This window comes from Acipenser ruthenus, chromosome 20 (genome assembly GCF_902713425.1).
Source record: "Acipenser ruthenus chromosome 20, fAciRut3.2 maternal haplotype, whole genome shotgun sequence".
NCBI lineage: Eukaryota > Metazoa > Chordata > Actinopteri > Acipenseriformes > Acipenseridae > Acipenser > Acipenser ruthenus.
Window position 1 is genome coordinate 4,187,080 of NC_081208.1, and position 24,828 is coordinate 4,211,907.

A 24,828-nucleotide genomic window follows, 5' to 3' on the forward strand; every position below is an offset into this window, starting at 1 on the left:
TATTTTTTAGTATCACTATTTCTTATTTCTGTAGAGGCTCCTTACCTAATGACAGGTTATTGCATATTTCAGTTGACTGCCACAGCATGGCCATGAAACCTGTTCTATAATTCATTAGATGTATATTGCATAGCTGTCTTTTATTTTGGTAGTTGCACTGAACTGTGTCGCAAGAGAGCAAATCAATTCAGTTGGAATGCATTTCACAATCTTTGTATCTCTCGTTGGGAAACAGACCTTGAAATTAGCACCGGAGAAAAATGTAAGGTTATTGCTATACCTTAAACATACACACAATATAAAACCTCTGTCTTTTACATGTTATTCTCAAAAGCGTATTTAATGGATTCCTTCTCATTATCGAAAGCTTGGTTTGCTTCTCGTTGTGCCTGATCTCCTGCCTCGTTGTTTATAAATGAAAATTGATTTTTTTTTAGGAGGGTTGTGATTTATTGATCATGTACAGTAATGTGCAGCTGAAATGAAGGTTTGAAATCACTGAAGAGCATCAGTCAGCTAGCATTTTAAATTAGAAGCTGGATTCTACTAATGTTTTCTAAATTCTGCATGTGCTTCCTTTACAGACAATGGTAACCCCTTTATAATATTCTACCTTCTAAACACTCTGTCTTCGATTTCTTCCTATCACAGTGCAGTTTGGCATTCCAAAGTGGCTGGGAGCAGACGTTATACCGTAATGTTTAGAAAGCAAACGTGGAATTGAGAACATGACAAAAAGAATGAATTGCCCACCAAATAGAAAAAGGCATTGTCTTCCACGCATGTATATTCACAGAGCAAGAGCCTGAGATCCTATGTCCTCCGTGATTTGACCCCTCGAATTAATAGAGGGACATTGGTGGTGGGTTTAGATTGAAAAAGTTTATAAAGAGGTTTTTTTCCCTCTACTCTGTTCATTATAATGACTGATAGGGGAGCTAGTTGTAGTTGACGTACCTCTGCTCACAGAGAGAAGCTGCTTTGTGCTAGCTGGCACTTAATAAACTAAATCTAAAATAGTACTCTACTGGAGAAGTATTTTTCCACTGGGACCTCAAAGTAATGGCAGATGAAAGAGTTTTCTTTTTTTTCTCTGCCTGGTGGTTTAAAAGGTCAGTCTATTGATTTTGAATAAAAGCCCAGTTCCACCCCTTTTACTGTCAGAAAGGCATAGCATCACATACTGTACTATCCCTCCGGTTCTCTGTGTTTTAAAACTGCATGATGGGGAAAGAGCAAATTGACTTTGCACGGCCTCAGTTGTTTCTCAATATTTGTTCTCAGTATTTGTCTTCATTTTAAACTATTATTTTACTGAACAGTACAGCTATGGCCAAAAGTTTAACATCACCTAGAATTTTAGGATTGAGGCATAATAAGAATAAAACATTAAAAATTAAATATACATAATTTAGAACCTTTATTTAACATCATCAAAATGATATCGCAAAAGTCTACCGGAAGCAATATGATACAGTATTTACTGCTAAATTTCGAAATGTCACATTTTTCAGTTTTTGTCAGTTTTTCATTACGTATATGAGAAACTGCAAAGTGGTATGTAATTGAATATGTTAACGTAACATTATTCAGCAGGTTTCATTCGCTACTCAGAACACAAACCATTACGAAGAGCATGGAATTGTATCACTGAATGTCCTCCTGAGCTAATGCTAATCAATAAGGTACTACTACCAGTTTCAGACTTCAGACAACATCAAGTATTATATGGTAATGCTAACATTTAGGATAAATCTCTAGAAAAAAACAAGAGTCTGCTACACTGCTAACAAGAGTCTACTAGTCAGTCCTCCTTGTGGCCAGTAGGGGTCACTACAGATAATACTGTAAGTAACTCTTTTTGCACTTTTTGAGAAGTATCAAGCTGATCTGAAATAAGTACAGTACGTACATTTGCAACAGGCACTAGGCTACTAAAACTCACTCAGAAGTTTGTATCAAGCTTGATTGTATTTGAAGTGCTTCTGTTGATCTGGATGGGAATCTTGTTAATAGTGAACTTCATTTGGACTTACACATTCAAAAGGGGTCTTTTGAATTGATCTCAAAAGTGACAGGACACTACTATGACCAAACATGTCATTGTATTGTATTGTATTCCTAGGATCTGTGAATATAAATGTGGGGAAGGACAATGCATTTTTGACATTGCATTTGGTAATCTGCTGTTTCAATGGACACACAGGTGGGTGGCCAACTCATTTTTATATATAAACAAATACACTTAAGAAACTCGCTCTGATGTTGACTGTGATGATTTTACAAGATGCAGGGAACAGCTGTGTTTCAAGGTGTTGTTCTTGGAATCCAGATGTTTTTTTAATGAGGTCTCACTGTCATGTATGCAAAGCATAAGCTGAAGTAACTGGGTTAACACAATCTGGTTACTTCTCACTATAGGTCTTTCTATTGGTAGCATTTAGCCTGCCAAGCCGGCTCTCAGAGTCACTGCTGTGGGGAGGTCAGCCAGCCATTGCTGATGCTCTGTTCTGCACAGTTCTGCAGCTGCAAGGATGACTCATCTTTCCTTAGAGCCTGCATGAGCTGAATCAATGAAGAGCTGGCCACCACCTGTGAGTCAAAACTGTACCACCAGGGGAATTGTATCAGTGTGCACATAGGAAACACAATCGCAATTAACGACCGCTGTGCACAGATGGGACAACAGAAAATAGTCATTTAGCACTAATCAATCTTTTGGTTAATGAGCCAGAGCTTCATACTATACAAACATATGGAAAGAAAAATATATTTTCAATAAGTTTTTTTTTTAAATTTAAGGTGTATATGTGTCATTTGCTATACACATGGTAAACCTATAAAACACGCACAAATATAAATATTATGCATTATCGGTTTGTTTTTAAGCTGAAAGTGTATTGTGTTTCACTCCGGGAAGCTGTTTAAAGTCTCATACTTATGTTGTTAAAATGTTTACAGTACTTTTAAATCGATGGTGTTTTGAAAACCATATACTGTGTATAATTCTGATTTAATCCTAATTTTAGCGTCTATACAATTGGAAGAACACAGAAAGCTAAGTTTACCCTTACAGTCAGGGAATGCTAAAATGACATGGCTAGTATTTAGTTTCCTCTGTATAACCAGTAGGGGTCCCCCTGCTGTGTGTGTGTGTGTGTGTGTGTGTGTGTGTGCGCGTGTGCATGTGTGTGTGTGTGTGTAGAGAATTTTGCAATAGTCTGAATCAGAGCACACGCCCCTTCTTACAATGTTGATTCTTCTTGCAGAGTCATTATTGCAACACTAGTAGCACTGTGAGCCCAATGCATTTTTAAACATGGTGTTTAGATATTTAAGAAGGCTTTGCAAAATATAATCTGGTGTTTAAACTTAGAGAAACTAAGGAAGGAGGAGGGAGGATTTGTAACAACACAGCACCAGTGTTGTTTCCCTATTCTTTGGTGACAATCGAACAAACTTAAGAAATGTGTGCCGCAAGTGTGTTTTCAATTACAATGTTAACACACGTATTTGTCATTTATTGACACTGCTGATGCAGGGTTGTGTTCAAGGAGTGTCACAAGCAGTGTTTGAATAGCATTGTAAACCAACGAAGTAATGAGGGTTATACAGTGGTATCTTTGGATAGAAATTGCATTATGACATCATTTCAGCTATTCAATCCAAACTGCCTCTGTGTTATAGGCAAGCTGTTGTGGTAACACTCAGTTACTGTAGTGATTTAATTTGAATGTCATCACAGAGCAGGGAACTGTATTTTTGTTTGTACTGACATGCACGTCCATTCTTGCAGCAATCAACCAGTGCCAGGGTGGATTTTCACAAAGTGCGGCCTCTTTATTAGGAGCACCCTTTTAAAGTGGCAAAACACTGTATATGTATTACTCAATATAAAAAGATTGTGTTGTGTTGTTTTTCTAATAATATTTTCCCCATGCTATTTCAAGCGCTAGTAAAGACCTGGAAATAATACTGCACCATCCCCGCTATGTACACACCCTTAGTGGCAATGTCGTGATTGATTGTGGCCTTAAGCTGCAACTGTGCAGCAAACGTAGTGACGCATTTAAGCATCCGTAGGAATGTATGCTGCAGTGAAGCCAAGGTCAAAACATCAAGGCCCTAAATTGAGATTTCTGACAACAGCAGTTAAACGGATTTCATTGCCTCATTTAAACCCACAGTTAAGCTCCATTTCTGCAATTTGAAAAAAAAATTTTAAAAAAATAAAATCAGTTAATAATGTCACTGCCACTCTGACAGGGTGAACAATGTGCCACTGTTGAGGAGTGGTTGGGAAATTCTGAGCCACCAAAGCAATTTCGGGATGTGAATGAATCAAAACGGAAAACTCGACTCCCACCACGTTACACAGCAGACATGCAAACTGATTCCCCGCACGTCCTCCACACTGCGCTTCCTGCAGCCTTTTCGGTCACTTCTCACGCGTCGCCTGAGTTCCGCCTCGACCAATGAGATTGCGAGAACGCGGTTGCCAGTCCCATGCTCATATTTCCTCGTTTGAAGCTGCATTCTGTTTGACACAGCAGAGATACAAGCTGCCCTTCTCCTAACCTTCACCGGCTACAGCACTTGCACACCGCCGCAATAAAGGTAAGAAGAAATAAAATACCGCTCTTTATTTATCTAGACTTTGTTTTTGTATATACTATACACGTTTCTTGCAATATATCATTGTCTTTACATGACATTGCTTTAATTTTAGGTGTCCGCCCTGTTTAGGTGCTTTTAAAACTAGAATGGTACGGTTTAATTTATTTATTTATTGTTTTTTCTTCTTCCAGTTTGAATGTTTTAAATATCTTGCATAGTGTCATGACTGAACCACAGCTTGTAATTGTGAAAATCTGTAGCCTACATTAGTTTATGACGAGTGTCACGTTACCTGCCGCAGTATGCAAGCAGCCGAATGTTCTGTATAACTTTTAAAATACGGTAATAATAATAACTATACAGTCACACTTTATTTTGAAAATATATACTTGCATTAAAAACTAAAATGCCGAATGTGTCATATAGCTAACTAAATGTACCCAACTCTAATTAGAGCCACTGTGTAAAATTTCAGTAGAAGGATTATTACCAGGTTCAAGTTCCGCTAGAGATAGCAAATTGTAGCTCTTGTCGGTGCATGTACGTACTTCTAAAGGGCTTCTCCCTAAATAGATAGGATAGGATTTATAAAAGATCTGTTTAGCTAATGAGTGTACATATATTCGAGACACCGCAGTCTGCTTGCGGTTTTTATGAAACGTACGCACTACATTTTCGGCAGACTGTGTGGAAAAAAAAAAAAAATGAGCATGTCCGTATTTGTTCTTTCTGAAACTAATAGTCGTCCATGTTGGTTTCCACTTAAATCCGGTGCGATTAAAATGGGATTTGCGTGTTTGGAATCATGATTTAACTTTATAAATAACCGACAGTCGTTTTTTTGTTTGTTTTTTTTAAAAAACGTTTTCGTGTCTAGCTTTTGAGTTTCTGATGTTACAAACCATCTCTGCAGTGTGAAGGCCCAGTGTTATCTGGTAATTAAATACTTATGAATAAGGACATAAATGGTACACCTACTGGATGCTGCAGGGCGGTAGAAGATGTATGGGTAATAACATAGACTAGACATACTGCTGTAACATTTATTTATATTATTACATATATTATAACCTTTAGAGTTCAGTGTGTGCATCTAATATAAATACAAATCTGAACTGCAGGCAGCTGTTAATTTCTTGACTGATCTTTAAGGAACATTTGTTCTTTCATGTCTTGTGTTTTCTGTCCTTCCACCAAATCCGTAATAAAATAACATTTTTTTTTTAAACAGATGTAGCTCTCCTATTCCTTGTCTGGCTTCAAAGCAAATCTGCATCATTCATGAATCATGCAGTGAGCTGCACTATATAATTATATTAGTTTTAGTCATGCTGTATACTATAACCTATGCATCAAACAATACCTTTTTTTTTAATTCCTTTTAGATTGTATTACATTCATTAATGATAAAACTAGAATGAAAAATATACTGTTAAATGTACTAGAAATGAAATGGGTGACATGAATGGAAGCCAACTCGGTGAATGGGGAGGCCGTCTTCAAGTCTGTTGGGTTGTTTCTGTTTTATGATTTCCAAAGTAATGTAGTTTTAGTTTGCAGGGAATTCGGTGGTAAACCCGATTTAAAGCTTTCAGCAGGTGATTTTATTGCGCTTCTTCTATTCCAAGTAATAAATTGAACCGAAAAATAGAAATACCAGTGCTCAAGTTGTGATGACGTTTTTGGCAAGCCAGATTGGTCGAGGAATAGGGAACTTGTGTGAATCCTTGCGGTTCACCTGAATGAACTGTTCAAGTGTCAATGAGGCTGCACATGCATTGATTATACTGCAGCAGCCCAGGGTTACCAAGGCCATAGGTTTTTCCAATCTCTCCACATTAATACATCTTTTTATTGGGGGCCTTTTACAAATGATTATTGTCTCAGGAACTATGACAAGTTGGGGGGTTTATATGGATAGGATTTATAGAGACATGAATAAGAGGCCAAATATTCAAACTTCTGGCCCTGATTTGAGGCTTACACTTTACTGTGCATTAGAATTTACAGGGAGTCATGTTAGCCTACCTGTAGCACAGGAAGTCATGTGTGATGGCAGGAAGGGAACCTGCAAGCCAGATTTAGTGAGAGTGCAGTAAATGATGAAACATGCATTCCAGAATGTATTTATTTAAATATATAATGAAAATACCAAACCCCAGAAATAGTAATCTACAGGCACTTGTTGCAGCTTGTAGAGACCATTTTTCACGTTTTTTAAAACAAGTTCCAAACTAAAATGGAGCTCCCAGAATTTTCCACTATGTAATGTTTTGTACAGCTGTGGTTCTGTTTTCATGTAAACTGTTACAGTACTGTACAAGCAGAGTATACTGTGTAATGGCTAGCACACACATTTCTGATATGTTATTGTATTTAACAGAACCATCAACATGTCCATCCTGAAGATCCATGCTCGTGAGATTTTTGACTCCCGTGGGAACCCCACTGTGGAAGTAGATTTATACACTAAAAAAGGTAAGTTTGTTTTTCACATGTAGTCTCTTTGTGGTATAGACATGGCATTGTTGGGTCACCAGCAATGGTCCATCATCTGACCACAGAGTCTTTTAGACTTCTTTTTAATATAATACATATTGCCTTCTCCAGTGTAATAGTTTTATAAATGTATTTTTGCACTGTTTTTATAACCTTTTAGGGCATTGTCTGATTCGGACAATGATGCATACCAGATTGAATCCCATTGATCAGTCAGACAATACATGGTGGTGTACTGGCACCTTGGCCATTGGTACCTTTGCCAGGCTGCAGTACATATCAGTAGGCATTTAGTTACATACAAAAGAAAAGGTTTCATGAAACTAGTCTTCTTTTTGTGTTTGTGTGTGTGTGTGTGCCTCAGTGGTTTAGATTGCGTTATGCGAGACCTTCAGATCAGAACAGAATTTCTAATCGCTTTTGTCTGGTCTGAAACTGACCTGGCAAAATGGAAAGCTGGAAAGCTTCAGAACAATTGAGGTGAAGTAATCCAATATAGTGCCCAGCCCTCAAAAGGTTCCCCATTTAGATTGTAGTGAAGGGGGACCAAGTCAAAGAAGAATAAAATTAGCGTTTGTAATGTTACACGTGTTGCTTTGGAATGGGATACTATTACAGCCTAATCATTCTGTGGGGCTGTTTTAAATAACTGTTAAGAGGTGTCACTCTTCTGTTAGCTGGTTATATCCTGTCTGTCCAATAAATGATTTGCATGCAAGCAAACAAGTCTGAAACTACTGCAGTACTGCAGCACTGAACAGTAATAACATCACATACAGCTGTCACAGTTTGAAAGAAACCCAATATCATCATTACTGTAGTAGCATAATGAAATGATATATAGTATAACAGCCGCAAAATAGGGAATTTCTAACTGATGGGTTAGTCGCCCTTTTCACAAAGCATTATTTAATTAAATAATGATTTTATTGATATTCTTTAACAACACTATAAAACGCCCGTGCATATTAATATATTTGTATTATTAAAATATTCTGAAATGGTACAAATCCCTGAAAATCTGCTCCCTTGGGTGAGACCCCAAAAGAGCTTGGTTTATCAAATCCTTACTGCAAGCCAATGCAACCCAGCCTGTGGTATAAACTGGTACTTAAACGGTAGACTCGAAGCACAGTGGGTGTGTGATGCTAAATCATTGTAAAATGTGTTTTGTATTTAAACTTTCCTTTACTCTGAGTTGCTAGGCACAGGAAGTCACATGTGCCAAGCTCTCCGTTCATTTCTTACTCTGCTTTGTGTGCACATGGCTTCCCCTTTTGTTCCTGGCAGGCTTGTTTTGGCAACATTTTACAGAGTTTGGAATAAGGCATTGTTAGGATAGAAAGAGCACGAACAAGCAAGCGAGCCTGATCTAATAGGTTTTAACAGATATTACATAAGCTCTGCTGCATTTGACCTTTTTATGAGGCATTTCTGCTCATTGGCTTCTGTTGGCACAGACATTAATTATACACGAGCAACCTTAGCCGAAACGGTGCAATGCAATGAAACTTCCAGCCTTAGGCTGGCATGTGTTGCTGCCAGGTATTCATTGTGTCGTAGTAACAAGTGATATTCTAATAGTTTGAACTGGTCTCTTTTTCCTTTCTGTTCCTGGCTAGTGAACTGTAACAAAGCTACCAGTTTGTTTTTCCTTTTAGAGAATTTGGCCTAAATTTGGCTTATTTTAGAGTATGCGGATCTCAATAGCCACAGGCTGTACTGTAAGTTTATTGTTGCTCTTAATATGGTACTGCCTCAAACTGCACCAGAAATTGTTGGCAACTTTACCCCCGAATCCCACATCCAAATTTCTACTGTGAAAGATCATGTTCATTTCAGTGACTTCATACAATGTTGAACGATTCTGGCTTCTGTAGGACCGTAGGATAAAGGTTTACTTTGCTGCTAAGCCTGGAAGCACATTCACTTTTTAATCTCCATTAAAAGCTGCTGAAACAGCTGCAGGCTGACCTGTTGCAGTCAACTTCACTTATTAAATGAAGATTAGAAGGGGGAGTTGTAACACTTGGTTAAGCTGAAATAGGTTGATTCATGTGTGTATTCTGGGCATGGATTTTGGCCGAATTTATTTTAATAACGGTCAAGGTAAGCAGGCTTACAGTATTCTGTTTTAACCCTTGGAAGTTGGTCTGCATTCACCCGTGGCTACACAAAGAAGTCTTTTGAAATTCCCCTCTTGCAAATTTGAATACTCAATACCTACAGCTGACTTCATCAAGGTAGCTTTTTTGCTCCTTTACCAAGTCACCATTATTGCTCCGGACCTTGCTCCACATGTCGTGTTCCCTGCCTTGCATTCTGTCGTTTCTGTGTTTCAGGTCTTTTCAGAGCTGCCGTTCCCAGCGGGGCCTCCACAGGAATCTACGAAGCTTTGGAACTCCGTGACAACGATAAAACTCGCTACCTTGGAAAAGGTGGGTCTGGTGTCCACGAAAACGTATTTACCTGCTTCAAAACAAAGCAGCTGCCAAGGACAGAGCAAACGCTGCATTACAAGGCTGTTCGTGTTTAATAAATGATGCACTTTGTGTAGCTGTCACTTTGGTCTTTACACAATAAATATCAGTTGACATTTTCTATTCTACCCACATTCTACATAGAACAATCAGACTTTTATTGTTTATGAATATTACATGGGCCCCTAAAACAAGCTTCTTTTGAACATTTGAAGGGTATTTTTGTTTTATTTGGTCTGCCAAGCTTAACCAAAGCAAGAAGAAACCGTTTAATGTTCAGCTCATTCTGTAAAATCATACCAAATCATACCCTCTCAAAGGTGGCACGCAAGTAATGAGGTCATAATACAATCATAATATATAACTCTTTAAAAAATGTAGCATGTGCCTTTCAGCCGATCCTAGGCTTGATTTTCAACCAAATGGCGCAAAGACAAATTCATGAACTATCTGTGTGCTTCCATGCAGTTTGAAAATCAAGCCTACCATGTGTTGTAGCTTAGCAGTAAATACCTTGATTTAATAACTGGCAATTCTGAAAGCAAGAATTTCTAAGATACTGTAAGTATTTGGTGATGTAAGAGAAGGGGTTCTTGTTGTGTAAAGTAAACGTGACCTTTTATTTGTGTTCATGTTTTTCCTTTCTTTCCATGTTCGGACTCGCTCATCTCACGATCTTTGTTCTGTACAAACATCTTTCTGTCCCTTCATCTGTTACACTTCTGTCAGGGGTGTCCAGAGCTATAAAATATGTTAATGAGTTCTTGGGACCAGCTCTGTGTAATCAGGTAATCCATAAACGTGTGGGAAAAATAATAATACGATTGCAGCTCACAAAAGCATGTGTTTGACAACTAACTTCCAAGCAGGCATTTGTAGACGATTACCATCTTCATTCAATAAAAAAAAACAAAAAAAAACTCAACTCTTGTTTCATGCATTGCCGTCCATTGTTTGTTGGAAGATACGAATAGAGGTGTTGCGAGTGCCGTGATCGTCTAGTTTTGCCTGCTGAGCATGAGTGTGGTACTTGATCAGTGATGCATTTGCTTGTTCCTTCCAGGTGTCTCTAAAGCTGTTGAGCATATCAATAAAACAATTGCACCTGCATTGGTTAGCCAGGTAGGAACATTTATTGTTTGACTAACCGTTTGACATGTGTAGTGTGGTGTATGCATAATGGCAATTTACATGTAAGGTACAGTGGCATCTTTTAATTGTAGAATTGTCCCATTGACTTTTCTTCAGTGTGCAATTGCGTTGCTGTGCATACTTAATGTTTAATTTTTACCCTTTAGAATGTGTCCGTTATTGAGCAAGAGAAGATTGACAAACTGATGTTGGCTATGGATGGCACTGAAAACAAATGTAAGTAAAAATAAATTGGCATGGCAACATGAATTAAATATGCAGACAATTAATTTTTAACTCCCTGTCGTTATTGCACTAATTTGACAACTGTATGATCTTTCTTGTTTTGCCCTTTAGCCAAGTTTGGTGCCAATGCCATCCTGGGTGTTTCTCTGGCTGTGTGCAAGGCTGGTGCTGCAGAGAAAGGTGTCCCCCTGTTCCGCCACATCGCTGATCTTGCTGGAAATGCAGAAGTCATCCTTCCAGTTCCTGTAAGTTTCGGTTAATCTAACATTTTTAAAAACCCCGGAAAGATGATATTTAGTTATCCTTGATTTTGTGTTAGAAATGTGATATGTACATGTATTGCATTGGTTTGCTTGTTATACATTCTGTAATTTCCTAAGGTTTTTTTTTATATATATTTGGCTGTTGTGGCTACCAGTGACATCCCTTCTTCTTAGATACCAAGGTATGCTTTTGTTTTGCTTTTCAGGCTTTCAATGTAATCAATGGAGGATCCCATGCCGGTAATAAGCTGGCCATGCAGGAGTTCATGATCCTGCCTGTCGGAGCAAGCAGCTTCAAGGATGCCATGCGCATTGGTGCAGAGGTCTACCACAACCTGAAGAACGTCATCAAGCAGAAGTACGGCCAGGATGCCACCAACGTGGGAGATGAAGGAGGCTTCGCCCCCAACATCCTGGAGAACAAGGAAGGTGGGAAACGTACTAGCTTTCACACAAGCTTTGCATGCTGCAGCTTTCTAAAATTAGTGCGGATAGGATTTCTAAGGAATCAACATGACTCCATCAGTGGGGCATCTTAGTTATGTGCAAAGGTATGCATACACAGCTATGGCCAGAAGTTTTGCATCACCTAGAATTTTAGGATTGAGACAACATTTAAAAAAACTAAATGAACATGAATTAGATATTTTATTTAACATCATGCAATCAAAGAAACAACCAAATTATAATTTATTACTTGGTGGTTAAATTACTGTTGTGCCATCAAGTACTCTGCAAATGGGAGCCCTGAGGATTTTATTCCAGGGAAGCAGATGGTTTCCAAATTAAGCACTTCAACTTGATACTGTAAACTGAATTGACTTGCTGCCTCTGAATCAACTGAACTCTGACCCACCTGCTAAGAGGTGCTGAAACAGCGAGATACTGTAGACTAAGCCACTGCAAGAAGAAAAACGTTTACAACTGCTGCTGCAGAATGGCACAAGGAGCAACGAATAAGACATTTTATTATGTGACCATTTCCCATTGTGTACAGTAGATACATGTGCACAGGCTTGCCATATTCATGCCTTGAGAATGTGTTCTGGATTTCCAATTTTGAGGTAATAAAAAATCCCAGAGTAAAAAAATCAAAGTAAGCTGAGTCAAGAGTATATTTTAAAGCGGTGGTTTGGTTAAGAGTAGCACTTTTTTAAATTGCTTTCAATGCACCCTAACTTTTTCATGTGCTGTGGTATTTATTTTTTTCTCAATGCCATCTCCCAAGTACCCAATTAAAGCTCATTCTTTCAGTGGGGCTGAGTGTCTTTGTGACTTAATAAAAATGTAAAACAGCTTTCAACCCTGTGATTTATTGAGTAAGATGGACATCAAGGCAACTTCAGTGACAGAAACAGCTGTAGTGCGAATGTAGAACATGCTGAAGATTCTATTTAACAAGACTAAAAGCATGAGTTTTGTTCTGTTGCAATAATGGAGACTGAATTCAATCAGTTTATTGTGCTGCCACAGCTATACTTTATAATTGGTATGGCGGCACAATCAATTTGAATTAATACAACCCGCCACCTGTCACTAGATTATTTTGGACAGCTGCTGTCTGTGAGGAAAGCTTGTAGTTGTTTTCATTGGGTTTCGAACACACGTTGCAAGATTTTTGGAGATTCTAGTAGAAATACTAGAGAAAAATTAACATTGTCAAGTTCCAACATCAAGCTGTTCCAGAAGTCTATTTTAAATCCACATAGCTTTTTATATATCTTCCCCCCTCAAGTATACTTTTCTGCTGATTTTTCTAGTATCACTACTAAAATGATTTGTTGAACCAGGAGGAGTAAACTTTTCTATTGCAAATGCACATTTCCTTGTTTTTAGTTTTGCTGTAGCAATGCTGATTTCTATGTCATTGTTTCCTCAGCCCTGGAACTTCTGAAGAATGCTATCGGCAAGGCTGGGTACACTGACAAAATTGTGATCGGAATGGACGTTGCTGCCTCTGAATTCTACAAAGATGGCAAATACGACTTGGATTTCAAATCCCCTGACGATCCCAGCAGATACATCACTCCCGACCAGCTGGCTGACCTGTACAGGGGATTCGTCAAGGATTATCCAGGTAGGGTTTTAATCTTTGTGATATTCTTAGTTACTAAAGACACAAGCTTCTCAAACAAGGCTCAGTAACCTCCCCCCACCCCCCACCCCCCACCCCCCACCCCCCCCCAGATGTGGATGTATCTATTGGATTTATGACAACTGCTTTTAGTTCAAGCTCATAAATTTCTTTCCCCTGGTTTTGTTTGTTCTTTGCCAGTTGTTTCCATTGAGGATCCCTTTGACCAGGATGACTGGGAAGCCTGGTCCAAATTCACCGCCAGCACTGCAATCCAGGTGGTTGGTGACGATCTGACGGTGACAAACCCCAAGCGCATTGCTAAAGCAGTGTCCGACAAAGCCTGCAACTGCTTGCTTCTGAAAGTCAACCAGATTGGCTCTGTCACTGAATCACTCCAGGCGTGAGTCATTTAAGGAGTTTTACTCAATGACTACTATCTGCTGAAAGAGTCAGTGTTTTTCTTGTTAAACAGATATTACTGATGTGCACATTAATCTGCAGGTTGGGCACACCACTAATTTTAAAGCCAAAAAAAATTGTAGCCTGCTTTTGATTTTGCAATCATGCATGTACTGGTCTAATTGTTTGTTCATAGTGTTTTTATATCTGGGGAGCGTGAGTGACTGGGTTTGAAAATGAATGGCATGTGTTCCTCCTTCCTCTCTAGTTGTAAGATGGCCCAGTCCAGTGGCTGGGGGGTGATGGTCAGCCACCGCTCTGGAGAGACAGAGGATACTTTCATTGCCGATCTGGTTGTTGGTCTCTGCACTGGCCAGGTCAGTATAAACACAAGAGTCAGAGCTTTCCAAAAATACTATAAAGTGAGTTGACGCGGGGTGATCCTTATAACATGTTTTCTAATTTCCTTCAGATTAAGACCGGAGCCCCATGCCGATCTGAGCGTCTGGCCAAGTATAACCAACTGCTGAGGTGAGTCCTTGAGATGTATTAGCTTCTGAAACACTGGAGTTCAGTTTACAGTTTAATAGAAAAAAAAAAATGCATGCAATTTATTATTTGAGTTGGGTATAAATGAGTGCAGTTTAGTTTCAAAGGAACTGCATATTGCAAACACACGCAACTGTTGTATTAGATATAATACCAGGCTAGCAAATATACATCGGTTCTTCTTTGGGATCACCATTGCTGAAACCAAGATGTTGCATCTCAAGGAGTTTATCCTGGAAAGTGGGGAAACGCTGTAGTCATGTCGTTAACAAAATGAAATCTTTTACCCTCCCCCAATAGGATTGAAGAGGAGCTGGGAGACAAGGCTCGCTTCGCGGGCAGAAACTTCAGAAACCCTCTCATTAACTAAACAATGTGCTTCCTAGGCTCTGCTTTCATCATTTCATCATTTCAACCCAGTCTAGTTCACCAGTAAGAGAAGGGCAGCTGAAAAGGGATGGTTGTAACGGTTGAAGGTCCAAGTTCTTACTAAGCCATCACAAGGAATTTCCCCATGTGTGCAATCTACTGCTCCGAAGGCTAAACACAGCTTCATAGTACCAATCACTGATGTGCGTTTTTTTTGTATCGTGTGAGAGACCCTGTCGTGAGTTTTTGTGATTTTCTGTATCTTAACATAGTCTATTTTAGTAAATAGCAAAGTCTATATGTGCAACAAGTCGCTTACCTGAGAAATTGTATTGTTGCTGTATGTGTGGCGAATAAAAACAATCCTGGAACCATCAACCTGAAAAAAGGTGGTTATTTTATTATTTATTTATTTATTTATTTATTTATTTATTTATTTACTTACTATTTCTCTGTCTTAAGTGTTGCGTTTTTACTAATATCTCCGGAAGTAGCGTTGGCAGACAAAATGTCTTTCTTTATCCTTCTCAGGTTATGACATTTAACTGTAGTTATCTATATTGCCACCACTTCCTTCACATACTGACACAGCAAGCTTCTTTTATGGTATTACAAAATTAGCATCTGTTATAAGTGGTTTCCTACATAGATATAGATTATTATATAGTGTTTATAACCACATATAATGGATCTTTGGACATTTATTAGTAATTGCTGACTATATAGCTGCTTTATACTTGCCTGGAAATACACACTAGGAAAGACCTATTTATAGATTCTAGTAGACAAAATGGAGCTGCGTGGATACATTAGCATGTGTGTGCAAATCGCGAAGCATGCCATTGCTAAAATATCAAATGTATTAGCCTCCAGTGTTTATTTTTTTAGAATAAGCACTTATAAGCATTACATTTGTATAGCCTGGTTTAGGAATCCATAGTACTGACAGTTAAATAACCTAATAAAGCAGAGCATTTTACAGCACGAGGGAGTTAACCTTGATTGCATCAGACAACTATAATTGCAGGATTACCCCTAAAAATAAGCGGTTGATGCAATCGACATGGATTCCCTGGTACTATAAAATGCTCATGGGGGGGGGGGGATCAACCCCTTAGCCTGAGATTTCAATTTCCCCCGGATACTTAATCCCACACAAGTGCTGTTACCAGTGGTGTCCTGCACTTATTGTGACATTAGAGGGACATAGATGCGGTGCAGCAGAACTTTTCATGTCAAATACATTTTCTTCACTTTCCCACAGAGTACAAAATTGCACTAAATAAGGGTTTACTGAGAATAAAACTTATTTTGTGTTTTTAAACTGGCACAAATGATTCTGTTGTGCCACACTTGTGTAAATGATAGTCCTTATCTTGTCTTTATTCTGTGGTCAATTAAAAAGAACAGCTTACAGTCCCTGTTTAACCAAGCTAAGTCCCTGTGGTGTGCAAAGGTACTGTTTTTATGTAAGGAAAATAAAACTGGCAATAATATAAAACCAGGGGGAAACTGCTGAGGTTTTTAGCTGTTAGTTTTGTGAAATCGCTGGACAAATAGGGGCCTGCTGACATTTAGCAGTTTTTGCAATTGCTTTCCCATCTTCAGATCTCAGCTGTGAGGAGCCTGAGGCTGTGCGTGTCTGTGTAGCACAGACTGGACAGAGGTGGGGCAGGTTTTGTAAAGAGCATGAGATTTATGTCATGTTTTACACTAACTCTATTCTGCAACTGCTGCTGACATTAATGAAGGAAAGCCTGCATGTCTTTATACTGCTAATGCATTACATGTAAGTTCATGTACACATGGTAGTATTAGATGGTTATTTCATAGTACACAGTATATCCCACCTTAAATGCAGTGGTTAGCTGTGATTGGTTATGAAAGAACCACATTTCACAAAAAGGGTGTACTCACTCCACCGGGAGCCCTTTTGAACTCAGAGATAGCACAGCATTCAAGTAGGACTAGTGTAAAGTAATGAATTGTTGCATGGTGTGCAACTACATCTGCAGAAATGATCAAGATTAGTCAAAAAAGCATGAAGGGCAGATTTACTACTGAGCTTTAACAGCTTGTAATGAAACCAAGTAATAAAAGCCTGTTAATATTTTCAAATTATTAACAAACAACTTGTTTCACTGAATCAGCTCTGTTTAATGTCCCTGGGGCCAGGAATAGTTTTTCATCAGAATTAGGCACTAGTATAAGGAGTGATAGATTGTAATAGATAAATGACTTTGTCTATGACAAGACTGGGGGCGTTTGCAAGAGGCCCAATGTGTTCATCGCTCACTCCATGACCTACATGCAGGATAATGAATTTATGTTTGAAACACAGCAGGCTGGCTGCCAGCACCATCGACTGGGATGGAATGGTCCATAACGGAACTGGGCCAGGGAGCTCAATTAGTTTGAATGGAGCAAATAGGAATCTGGAACTATCCTGAACTGAACTGGATAAACTGCCCAAGCAGATTAAAGCATCCAGAGCTAGGCTGACGGGCAGTACAGCATATCAATAAGATAACAACTTAACACTAAACCTAACGGGTCTCTGTTGAGTTGTGGGTTTAAATACGGCCACTGATTATTTAAATTTCAGTGCTTTGTAATAATATTATTTGGCAGTGATGCAGTCTCTGGGCGGTAAGGCTTCTTGCTATTGATTAAAAACGTTATATTCATTAAACCCTATCATATAACACAATTGTACTCAAAGTTGTCGTGGGTACGTCCCTATCTCAGCTCCTGCACATGTCCACAGCAAAGATATTTTCAAGCACAGGGCTTGAAATAAGACTGCCATCGCATAGTTGTTTGATCCATTCCTGGCTTTACTGTGAGTTTAATAAGACACACTTGAGCTTGTTACCTACACACTGTGGCTAATCAAGCTCGTTGCAAAATCTGGAATGGATAAAACTGCTGTGAAATAGGATACTTATTTCTATCCCTGGAGCACCTCAAACCAATTTAGCGTCAAACTCAGTTTTAGGGGAAATACCGAAATGTGAAAATACTTGGATTCATAAAGTCAAACATACAGCCACAATATTTAAAATCGGTTGGCTCAAAATAATGTGCGCCACCTTGTGGCAGTTCAGGCTCAATGAATATATATATATATATATATATATATATATATATATATATATATATATATATATATATATATATATATATACACACACGCAGTTATGCTGTAGTACTGTTCAGTCTTTTACTGCTTTCCTCCGTCTTCACAAAATCCACTTAATCTTTATTTATAAATTCGTATTTATATATCTTTAGTTTTTGTATATTGTATATATGTTTGTCTTGCATTTTTAATGCCTGTAATTTATATACTTTTACATTTTGTTTAATTTTCTATAAGTCGCTTTGGATAAAAGCGTCTGCTAAATAATTATATATATATATATATAATCCAGGTGCAGGCATTAACATCTGTGGATTGCTATGGAACACAATGCGTTCTTGGAAAAGGATAGGGCTGACACGGAAAGTCGTGTTCAGAAGAACATTTAACTGCTTCTCTGAAGTTAAACTGCAGTAAAATTGCAGGAAATAATTGATTTACTGAAGTTCAATCAGTCTGGGAGAAGGCAGTAAACAGTGAACCACGTTTTTAATGAAGGGGTTTTCAATGCTTGGTTCTTGGAAGACGCAGAGCATCAGATTGTTGGGAATGATGTATGCTTGCTAAAAGTCTTTTAGATGAGTTGTACAATTGCGACGGCGAATCAAGTGAAATTCCAGTGTGATACACGTGCAAGACTGTGTGATTCTCTTTGCAGCCTACGTGCCCAGTTGCCATCATTGAAATCCACATTAAAACAAGTCATTTCCCATCTAGGAAAATGAATAATGCCGCCACCAAGCTGTTTTGCAAGTAAGCCTCTTTTAAAAACTGTTATCTGGAGTTGTGGAATTAGCAGACACGCTCACTTCATTCATGAATTTGTAAACGGTATTTTTTATTTGCACTTGTATGTTTTTGTAAACAGAAGCTGTGCCTGTTAATTCCTTTCAGGTGATGCGCTGTACTGATTTAAATATCAGATTTCACAATGTCGACTGCCCTCTACTGTTCATTCCGTGGTACTACATTACAGTGTCTGTCTTCATTGTGTTCCAGTCACTAATGTATCAACACGCAGGCTGCATTTAAATCTGTAGAAATGTCAAATGCAGTAATGCACTTTTAAAATACTGCTCTCGTAGACGTGCCATTTTAAGATCTGTTCCCCCATCCTTTTGTTATAGAAATCTAATAAAATATAATGTCATATAATGATATATATATATATATATATATATATATATATATATATATATATATATATATATATATATATATATATATATATGCATACACGTTTTAATGCTATCGGTTACACTGTGCTGCCACTGCAAATTGTCAAAAGGGCTCACTAAATGCAATAACCGGTCCTAAATGAAAACATATTCTTGATTCCTTGGAAGATTAACCATACACACAGTAACCACATTTCAGCCCCGACGTCACGGGGATGCGAACAGCGGCAGGCTCAGGCTGCTATTTACAGAAGCCCTCACAAACATCACGGTACAGAGCAGACGTGTAACGACTACGGGCCTCGAGTAATATATATATATATATATATATATATATATATATATATATATATATATACTGAATTAGTACCTAATGGCTTCCCATGTTCTGCATACAATGCAGTACAGGATGACTAATGTCGTGGTTTTGGAATAGCCGCCAGGGCTGGTAACTTAGCAATTGAAATGAGAGGCAGGCCATCTGTTTAGTGTTGGCAGAAGTGATAGGGGGTATTATTATATTTGGGAATATCAATTAAACACACAGGTTCACGTTCCGCTTTCTGTGCTGGAGCTGAGCCGGTGCTTTGAATGCACCCCCTTGTTCTGTCTTTGATCGTGCGCTGTTGTCTGTCTTTAGCTTTATCCGTTATTGTTTTACACATAAATGCGTACAATCTGCCCGATCGGCTGTTGATTTTCGCTTTTTTTAATTTTTATTTCTCTCTTTGGCAAGGACTCACGTCTCTTCTCTTCAGTGAGGACAGTTGGCCCCGGCTATATTTTTATTTTAGAGGCTCATTCACCCTGTCATGTTGCAATAAACTAACAAGCCATCCATTCCAACACAATATCTTATATCAGGCCTCCTGATACCTTTATTGTAATGAGAAGAGAAAACAGCCAGCTGTGATCACACCACCCTACCTCAATCCCATTTCAACACATCTTTACTTCTTTATTTCTCTTTTATAAGCAATCTGGGGAAAGGATATATCAAGCTCTGCAGTTCCTTTCATTTTTATAATAATAAACATAGCAACCGCAATACTACTACGACTACTGCTACTATAATAATATCCATAAAACAGCCTATTGTATATTAAAATGGATATAAAATTCAAGTGCAGTGAGCAGACAGTGACACGACATGCTTTACTAGACGTGTTCAGTCTGTGTTCAATTACTATGAACACACGATAGAGGTGATCATTCACACCTTCCAATGGTAGGGTTGTTTGCTTCATTAGGGGTTTGAAGGATGAAGCAGGCTTCTTAAAGATGTGAAGTTTTGATGTTACTGCCAGTTAGAATTTGCTACAGATCAATAACTTCTCAGAACCGGACTCCATACTGCTGGATCAAACCGACTCTGACTGTGGTTCTTCCTAATCGATCTGGATTTCAAAGAAGACTGTTCCTGATTGGAGGAGACCCTTTGCAGCCCACAGCGGTGCAGCCTATTTTTGTTAGAATAACTGACACTTGCATAAATTGAATGGTAATGATTATCTCCACAGGGATGACTGCACAACTCCTATAAAAATACCCGAATGTCATGAGAGATGCAATCATTTCTTTGAGGAAAGAAATAGACTTATGCGTGTATGTTGTACTGGTTGAATGCTCTTCTGCTTTGAGCCCCACTCCTTTTTATTCTGGAATTAGAGTGCCAGTTAGTGATTCGAAAGCAAAAGCTTTTAATGTATAGGGTATTGATAATGAAAAAAAAATCACAAATGCTCATTTGTCTTATAGAAAAGAAGCATGTTACTTAAATAGGTGTACAATTATGTCAAATGGGATTGAGGTGTATTTTTTTTATTTTTGTTTAACAATGTATACGCCTATATATTGAGGTTGTGGTTAACAAAAAAAATAAAGAATGTCATATTGGATGACATTATTTAGCAATTCTCACCAAAACAAACATTAGCCAGTTACCAATTAGCCACACAAATTGTACAAAATCTATTTAGTAGGTATATTACACATACCAACCAGAGATAAGAAACAACTACACAGCTGTTTCAAAGTCACTTTCTTTACAGCCTCATAGGAGGACATGTGTCTGAAAGGGTAAATGGAAAGTAGCCAGTAGTAATGAACTAGTTCTAAATTAGTATAGACAGGAATAAAAAGCTAATGTCACCTTGCAGATTTATAATTCATCATCTACAAATATGAAATACATCAGAGAAAATGATATTCCTCATCACAGCTTCTTGTGAGGAGTGGTTTTCAGCTTGTCCCATGCTTTGCCCGCATGATTTCCTAGGTGACTGGGATCAGTCAGGCAAACATGTGACTCTTAGAAGACAGCGATTGGCTGTTGGGAGCCCAGCAGCCTTTTGAAGTGAACTCTCTACCCACTCCTAAGCAGAGAGACACTAAAGCACAGGCTCTTCTGTGTTAGAAGATTAGTTTAGAATCTTAAAACCATCTGCTGCAGAGACAATTAATAGGAACCCTCTATCAAGTGCTGGCTGTTCCTACACTGTTTATGGCCAGTAGAGAAAAGGGATACAGTACTACTTAATCATGTGACTAAAAGCCCCCCCCCCCCCCCCTCCCCTCCCCCTCCCCTCCCCTCCCCTCCCCTCCCCTCTCCTCCCCAGCACTTCTCTTGAAAATGAACCACAAGCCACATTACCTCCTATTTCTCAGAGAGAACTGGTGTCGCTTAAGCAGTGAAAAACAGAACGGTTGCATAACTGCAGTGCTGTAACATGATTTTTTTTTTTTTTTTTTTTATATTTGATCTTTGTAATTTGTTTGTCACTGATTTGACCAGGTCTTCCTTGGAAAATGTTTTCAATGGGTTTTCAATGGGATTTCCTGGTTAAATAAAGTTGAGAAAGTATGTTGAGGATAAACACTTTGATTAAATAGCAGTGGTCCAAATCAACAGTTCTATAATTGGTGTCTGTTAATGAATTATGAATTACCCCTCACTTTTAGTGCATCAGTGTTATTTCCTCATCTACCTTTGCTACACATCTTTCAAGCTGTGTACATAAACTATTAAACCTAGTAATAACCATGCTAAAGGCCTGGGTTGACTACTAGTCACAGCTGAACCTCGTGGGATTGTAATAAAATGCCTGGCAGATGAAACATGGTTAAATGACTATTGAAAAGGTCACCACTTTGAAATGATCTATGATCGTTGACATGGCTAAATGACACTCACGGGCGTTTGTATTAAAATGGTAAAATTCTCTCGGAGAATACGCGAGCACGGTCCACTTTTCTCACACATCACTCACTCCCAAGGGTGGCCATTATTATAAGCTGGAGATTTTTTTTTCCCTCACACAGAACTGACATAAATGAGCTCCTTTTTTTTACTACGCTCTGGTTCCTTGGAGCCCGGAGTCTTAACAGTATCCCGCGTTGTCTCTCGCATCACAAGCTAGTCAGCGTCGGGTATTATTAAATCACGCACGGTTTCTGTAACCACATCTTCTATAATATTCAATCAATAATGTGTTTTGTATTCCAGTTTAGGGTTTTTTTTTCACACACTCTCTCTTTTAAATCACTACATGCCTGCCCCTAATTGGTTGTTATCTCAGCCAGACCACCCTAACGACCAATCTGATGGGCCGATACTGGGAGGTGGGTTGAACCTCCTCTGATACACTATTCCTTAGCAGGAAAGAGGCAGCTTTCTCTTTGAACAGGAAAAAATAAAAATAAAAACTACAGCATTGCTATTTACACACACTACGTTTTGATTCGTAAACAGTAACGACAAAAAAAACACACTGTACGCCAAAAGCATTAGCTTTAAGTTCATAAAACCTCTACACACTTCCCTGCTACTAGTACAATTGTCTTTCCGTTGCAGTCAGCTCTCAAACCAAAACACTGATGTTGTAGAACAAGAAAAAAAAGGTAAGTCGTTCAGTTATCAACCTTTTCCTCTTGACAAGTGTTTTCGGTATTTAAAAATAACGGCTCAATTAATTAGAACGTGGTCGCCACGAGCGAAAGTCAAGGGATTTAAGAAATCGACTGCTGTAATTAATGGGTATGTTGTTATAAGATTGTTGCAGACGGTGCTGGTAAACTCTTTGTTACAATTTGAAGAAATATTAATTCAAATTGTTAAAGAAAATCAATACACAATTTGGACGTTACGGTTATGGAATCAATCCGATAACCGACTGGAACTGTGTGGGATTAAAAAAATGGTTATTTTGGGAGAATTGTTATTTGTTTTTAATAACCACAACACTAGCAAGACGCAACATTGTTTTAAAGAAACCGAAGCCATACTAAACTGACTGTTTGCTGTTTGTGTCGTGATGCTAGCGTGATATTAGGCATATTTGCTGTTTTAGTTAACAATTTTTACAGCCTCCAGTTATTCAGAATTATAATAATTTACGTCCTACCTTTCTACTATAGCACATTGTCGGCCAGTCGGAAACAACAACAAACAAAAAGTCTAGTGGACACTTGTTTTACTTTACCTCTCCAATATAATAAAATATGAAATTAAGATCTATCTATAAACTGACACTTTTAATTGGTCTGTCTTTGTAGAACCGTCCTGATGAGCAAGATACTATTAATGTGTTAATGACCATTGTTAGATCACACAGAGACCAGTCGTTCATTGTTCTCCACCGTAAACACATTGCTAAGACGTGAACAGATTTTCTTCCAATTGAAATATGAGAAAGGTGTTGTGAATTCGAAAGGAGTGCGGTAAATGCATCTCACGAGTCAAACATTAAATGTTTGTGCATTATGTCTTGCTGTGTGAGTGGCTACTTGCACTCCCTTTCACCTCACTCACATGCTTAATCGCGGTTGACATTGTGGTTTGTGTTATTTGCATAAGAGATGCTTAATATGTGGTGTGTATTGTTCGTGCTTTGGGATATTATCGTATTCATTTTAACATTGTATTTCATAAAAGAGCAAGATACGCTTGCAAAAGTACATTAGGTTTTACTATAGACTTTGAGAATTTAATTTTTTTTTTTAAACTTGCTGGTTTAATAAGCAGAATATGTAGGCCTACTATAATAATAATAATAATAATAATAATAATAATAATAATAATAATCTTGCTGGTAGCCTCTTAGAATTGTTACTTGGAAATTAACATAAAGTGCCAGGGTTTGAGTGATTATTTTGTGTAATAATGCGTTTGTCTTCTCACAGATTTATAACAGATGGAATTTGGGATGTCCCTAGAATCTTTAGTGTGGAAATTCACTTTGATTTTATGACAGGCTGAAGTGGGTCTGATATTTGCTTGGACTGTTTATCAAGTTAAAGTAATGCAGGGGTACGGTTTGGCACTACTGAAATTTGACAACTAAACGTGAAAAGGTGTAATAAATAACCTGTAATTGTTTTTTAATTCATGTAAAGAAATCCTGTGTGCACTAGCAATGCAGAATTAACATGATGATTGGCTTTGGCATTTTAGTAACCATTAATTCTAAAGTACACCCACTGAAAAGTCTACAGCACAAATCAGGCTATGACTAACAGCAGGTGTTTTACTTAATTTCTAAGTACTTTGTTGCGTCTCTTTGGGTAGAATGCATTGTGTTATTTGCTACATGCACTGAATGCATTGAAAATAACCACCTGCTGTTAACATGTGCTTTCTCAAAGATTCCAAGCACAGTTCATGCAAACCAATACCTTGTTTTATTAATGCTGTTTTCTTAACGTAGATATATAGGAACCTTTAAAGCTATGAATGTTGATGCTTTAACCCCAAAGCCAATCTGGTCTGTCTTTTGAGCCAATAACGTAGGCTAGTTCTTATTTAAATACATTTTTCAACTCATTCTTTGGCACTTAGGGGATTCCCACTGTTAGTGCAATACCGCTGAGCACAAGGTTT

The 24,828-nt window shown here is 38.2% G+C and overlaps 2 protein-coding genes across 10 annotated transcripts in view; both read left to right on the plus strand.

Moving 5' to 3' along the window:
• The first annotated feature begins 4,460 nt into the window (after nt 1-4,460).
• Nucleotides 4,461-15,008, plus strand: LOC131698833 (alpha-enolase). 2 transcript variants are annotated; one of them, XM_058993210.1, is made up of 12 exons: nt 4,461-4,617; nt 7,001-7,095; nt 9,459-9,554; nt 10,326-10,384; nt 10,895-10,964; nt 11,085-11,218; nt 11,443-11,665; nt 13,116-13,313; nt 13,512-13,713; nt 13,981-14,089; nt 14,185-14,243; nt 14,562-15,008. In XM_058993210.1, the coding sequence occupies exons 2-12, from the start codon at nt 7,011-7,013 to the stop codon at nt 14,629-14,631; spliced, it is 1,305 nt and encodes a 434-aa protein (XP_058849193.1). In that variant the 5' UTR covers nt 4,461-4,617; nt 7,001-7,010; the 3' UTR covers nt 14,632-15,008. The 2 variants fall into 2 exon arrangements, with proteins under 2 accessions (XP_058849193.1, XP_058849192.1); XM_058993209.1 differs by lacking the exon at nt 10,326-10,384 and adding an exon at nt 10,660-10,718 and having other exon boundaries at nt 4,462-4,617.
• Nucleotides 15,009-22,455: 7,447 nt separating this feature from the next.
• LOC117962678 (arginine-glutamic acid dipeptide repeats protein-like) overlaps nt 22,456-24,828 on the plus strand; it is a 131,193-nt gene continuing 128,820 nt past the window's right edge. For 5 of the 8 annotated variants that reach the window (XM_058993211.1, XM_058993213.1, XM_058993215.1 and 2 more), the window contains exon 1: nt 22,460-22,850. The gene's annotated coding sequence lies outside the window, so the exon portion shown is untranslated. Of the gene's footprint in view, nt 22,851-22,966; nt 22,987-23,609; nt 23,670-24,828 lie in introns of those variants that run through there. The other 3 variants (XM_058993220.1, XM_058993214.1, XM_058993219.1) reach the window with 3 other exon arrangements.